Source organism: Sinocyclocheilus anshuiensis, unplaced genomic scaffold (assembly GCF_001515605.1).
Source record: "Sinocyclocheilus anshuiensis isolate Anshui unplaced genomic scaffold, SAMN03320099.WGS_v1.1 scaffold2162, whole genome shotgun sequence".
In the NCBI taxonomy this organism is placed as follows: Eukaryota; Metazoa; Chordata; class Actinopteri; order Cypriniformes; family Cyprinidae; genus Sinocyclocheilus; species Sinocyclocheilus anshuiensis.
In genome coordinates, this window is record NW_015558536.1 from 17,869 (window position 1) to 21,501 (window position 3,633).

The window sequence follows — 3,633 nt, forward strand, 5'->3', positions numbered from 1 at the left end:
AGTATAAAAACCATTACACCTATGGAGAGTCCCCGTAAACCATAAAAACAAACCTGTGTGTGTGTGTGTGAGAGTCTGATAGTGTGTGTGTGTGAGAGTCTGATAGTGTGTGTGTGTGTGTGTGAGTCTGATAGTGTGTGTGTGTGTGAGTCTGATAGTGTGTGTGTGTGTGTGTGTGTAACGCTGTCACGGTCAGTTGACACAGTGTAACGTTTGTAGCTGTGTCTGATTTCAGAGACATTAACAAGCGTCTGACGGAGGAACAGGCCCGAAGAGCTTTAGACAGAGCCGTCAAACTGGAGCAGGACTTCATCGAGTGTTTCTCAGGTCAAACATCATCACTCTCTGATTGGCTAACCTCCCAGTGCACTCAAACTGAGTTGACATGAACGGCAAACCAGTCCCATTTATAGTTTTTATTAAGATTTTGAAGTAGTAACATTTTAATTTTAATTTTAGTAACTTTGTTGTGGGTTTTGTCATTCTTACTAGTTTCTTCTTTTAAGAAAGCTATAAAGTTTTTAATTCATATTTTAAATTAGTTGTTATTTTCACATGTTCCTTTTCCACTGTAACTCAAGAGCTACAGTTATCAGGTGAGATGTAACGTTAGCACTTATAGGTAGCTGCTAATTGTTAGCTATAGCGTGTAACTAGGCTTTATAATTAATATAAAGCCTGGTTTCCCGGAGCTGAAAAATAACCTGTAGGCCTAGCAAACCGTCAAGTCTCATACCGATATTATGCAGTTATGAGAGAGATAGCGAGAAAGAGAGAGCGGTTTTATTTAAATGTAGTCTACTACATATAGTTAACACAGTTTATTATTATACACTGCCCTTCTCTCAATTCAATTCGGAATTTGGGAGGTCGTAAAATCATGCCGTATATCACTGCGTCCGTATGATTTTCAGATGAAGGTGTGTGTGGACATACGATCCTACGACCGTCAGAATAAGTATATATATATATTTTTTCTATTAATCTTTTTATTTTTTATTTTTTTATTTCATGTGTTCTGTTTTCGGTTAAATTTTAGTTGAAGTTTTATATTTTTGTTGTTTCATTAGTTTTAAATTAAAAACATCTATTTAGTATTTAATACTATTTTTAATTAGTTTTTATTTTTACATGTTCCATTTTAATTTATGTTAAAGTTTTAGTCATTTTGCTTTGTGGCGTTGTCATTTTTATTCGTTTTCAAAGTCTTTTATTGTTTTTTATTTTAGTTTTAGTTATTTTTAGGGCTGCCACTAACGACTATTTTTATTTTGATTAATCTATCGACTAATTTATCGATTAATCTAAACGATTAATTCCCCACCAAAAAAATCAACAATTTTAAAGAACATTTTATTAAACTTGCAACTTTGCCATTCAGTAGTGTACCATAAAAGAGTAAAAATGTAAACAAACCTAATAAAAATTAAATAAAAAGAAAATAATTACAAAAGTCTGAGAAAGTCAGCATGTTCTTAATGTCAATATATCCACATGTTCTGGGCTTCTGTTCATTACAGCTGCGAGTGCAACTATAAAGGGGGAAAAATATATTTCAATTAACCCCAACGGCTGGGTTTTCACATTAAATAAATGCAATGTTTAGAGTCCACTAGAATCAAGTATTAAAATTGTATTATTTTAAGTATTAAATTTGAAGTATTAAAGGTACTCTTAGAAATGTGTAAACAACAGATTTAAACAGACATCTCAAGCATGATGGGCTTCAGTCGTGAAACTCTAAATGAAATCCAAATTTCTATTAAATCCTTTTTTAAAGCAAAAGTAAAGAGCAACATAGAGTGCAAGAAGCAAGTGTCCAGATCACTGAAATCAGAGCTCGGTATTATCGGTTAGTCGACGCCAGCAAAATGAAGTCGAGGATTTGTAAATATCAAATAGTCGAATAAAATCGACGAATCGCGACAGCCCTAGTTATTTTAGCTCTTTATGTTAAACTAAACAGAAATTAAAAAGGTTGCCTTGGAAATAATAAAAAAAAGGAATATAAGTGAATAAAATAAGTTATGTATATTTTATTTCAGTTGTAGATTTTTTAATATCAAGTAACGAGAATGTTTGACTTTTAGGTAAGGATAATAACCCTGCATCAGATTGTGTTATCACAAAACATCAGGACAAACGTTGGTGTTATTGATTGTTTAAAGTGTTTGTAATGTGTGTGTGTGTGTGTGTGTGTGTGTGTGTGTGTAGCGATCGTGGAGGGCGACAGCTTCGAGGAGATCTACCACCGCGTGAAGTCTGTGCTCGAGGAACAGTCTGGACCGTATATCTGGATCCCTGCGCGAGAGAGACTGTAAACACACACACACACACACACACACACACACACGCATGAGGACTTCCAGCAGGGGCTCATGGGAGTCTCTAGGATGAAGCTCGTGCACAGGATGATCTTCTGATTCACACCAACAGCTCGTTACATAATGTAAATATGCGTCCGTGCGCATTGGTTTCTATGGAGTGGGCGGGGATGCTTACCTCATCACCATGGCAACAGTTCATCGTGGGGTCAGAAACAGCGACCAAGTGAAAATATGACAGCGCTGCGTGTGTGAACTAGCCTTAACGAACGTGTGTGTGTGTGTGTGTGTGTGTGTGTGTGAGCCACTGCTACTGATGAGGATGAAGGTGATCATGTGGGTTGTTTCCATGGCGATTGTGAGCTCAGTGAGTGTAACAGTGTCTGAGGCAATATAGACATGAGCACTGAGCACTTTACTAACACACACACACACACTCTGAGATGCATGTGTGTGTGTCTCATTGTGATGACGTGTCTCTATAGGGCTACTGTTTACATATAATACACACTTTAAACTGCACAGGGAGAGAAAAGCATGTGTGTGTGTGTGTAAGAGAGAGAGAGAGAGAGAGTGTGTGTGTGTGTGTGTGTGTGTGTGAGAGAGAGAGAGTGTGTGTGTGTGTGTGTGTGTGTGTGAGAGAGAGAGAGTGTGTGTGTGTGTGTGTGTGTGTGTGAGAGAGAGAGAGTGTGTGTGTGTGTGTGTGTGTGTGTGAGAGAGAGAGAGTGTGTGTGTGTGTGTGTGTGTGTGTGAGAGAGAGAGAGTGTGTGTGTGTGTGTGTGTGTGTGTGAGAGAGAGAGAGTGTGTGTGTGTGTGTGTGTGTGTGTGAGAGAGAGAGAGTGTGTGTGTGTGTGTGTGTGTGTGTGAGAGAGAGAGAGTGTGTGTGTGTGTGTGTGTGTGTGTGAGAGAGAGAGAGTGTGTGTGTGTGTGTGTGTGTGTGTGAGAGAGAGAGAGTGTGTGTGTGTGTGTGTGTGTGTGTGAGAGAGAGAGAGTGTGTGTGTGTGTGTGTGTGTGTGTGAGAGAGAGAGAGTGTGTGTGTGTGTGTGTGTGTGTGTGAGAGAGAGAGAGTGTGTGTGTGTGTGTGTGTGTGTGTGAGAGAGAGAGAGTGTGTGTGTGTGTGTGTGTGTGTGTGTGAGAGTGTGTGAGTGAGTGTGTAAGAGTGTGTGTGTGAGAGAGTGTGTGTGAGAGTGAGTGTGTGTGTGTGTGCGCGTGCGTGCGTGAGTGAGTGAGTGCGTGTGTGCGTGCGTGTGTGTGAGTGTGTGAGAGTGAGAGTGTGTGTGTGTGTGTGTGTGTGTGTGTGTGTGTGTGT

General features: G+C 39.4%; 1 protein-coding gene across 1 annotated transcript in view; it reads left to right on the forward strand.

The window, feature by feature from the left end:
* The window catches only part of dlg4b (discs, large homolog 4b (Drosophila)), a 12,039-nt gene extending 9,117 nt beyond the window's left edge, over window positions 1–2,922 (forward strand). The window contains exons 12-13 of the mRNA XM_016474889.1: window positions 236–327; window positions 2,215–2,922. Coding sequence (XP_016330375.1) covers window positions 236–327; window positions 2,215–2,321 — 199 coding nt within the window. The 3' untranslated portion in view covers window positions 2,322–2,922. The remainder of the gene's footprint in view (window positions 1–235; window positions 328–2,214) is intronic.
* Window positions 2,923–3,633: the final 711 nt, after the last annotated feature.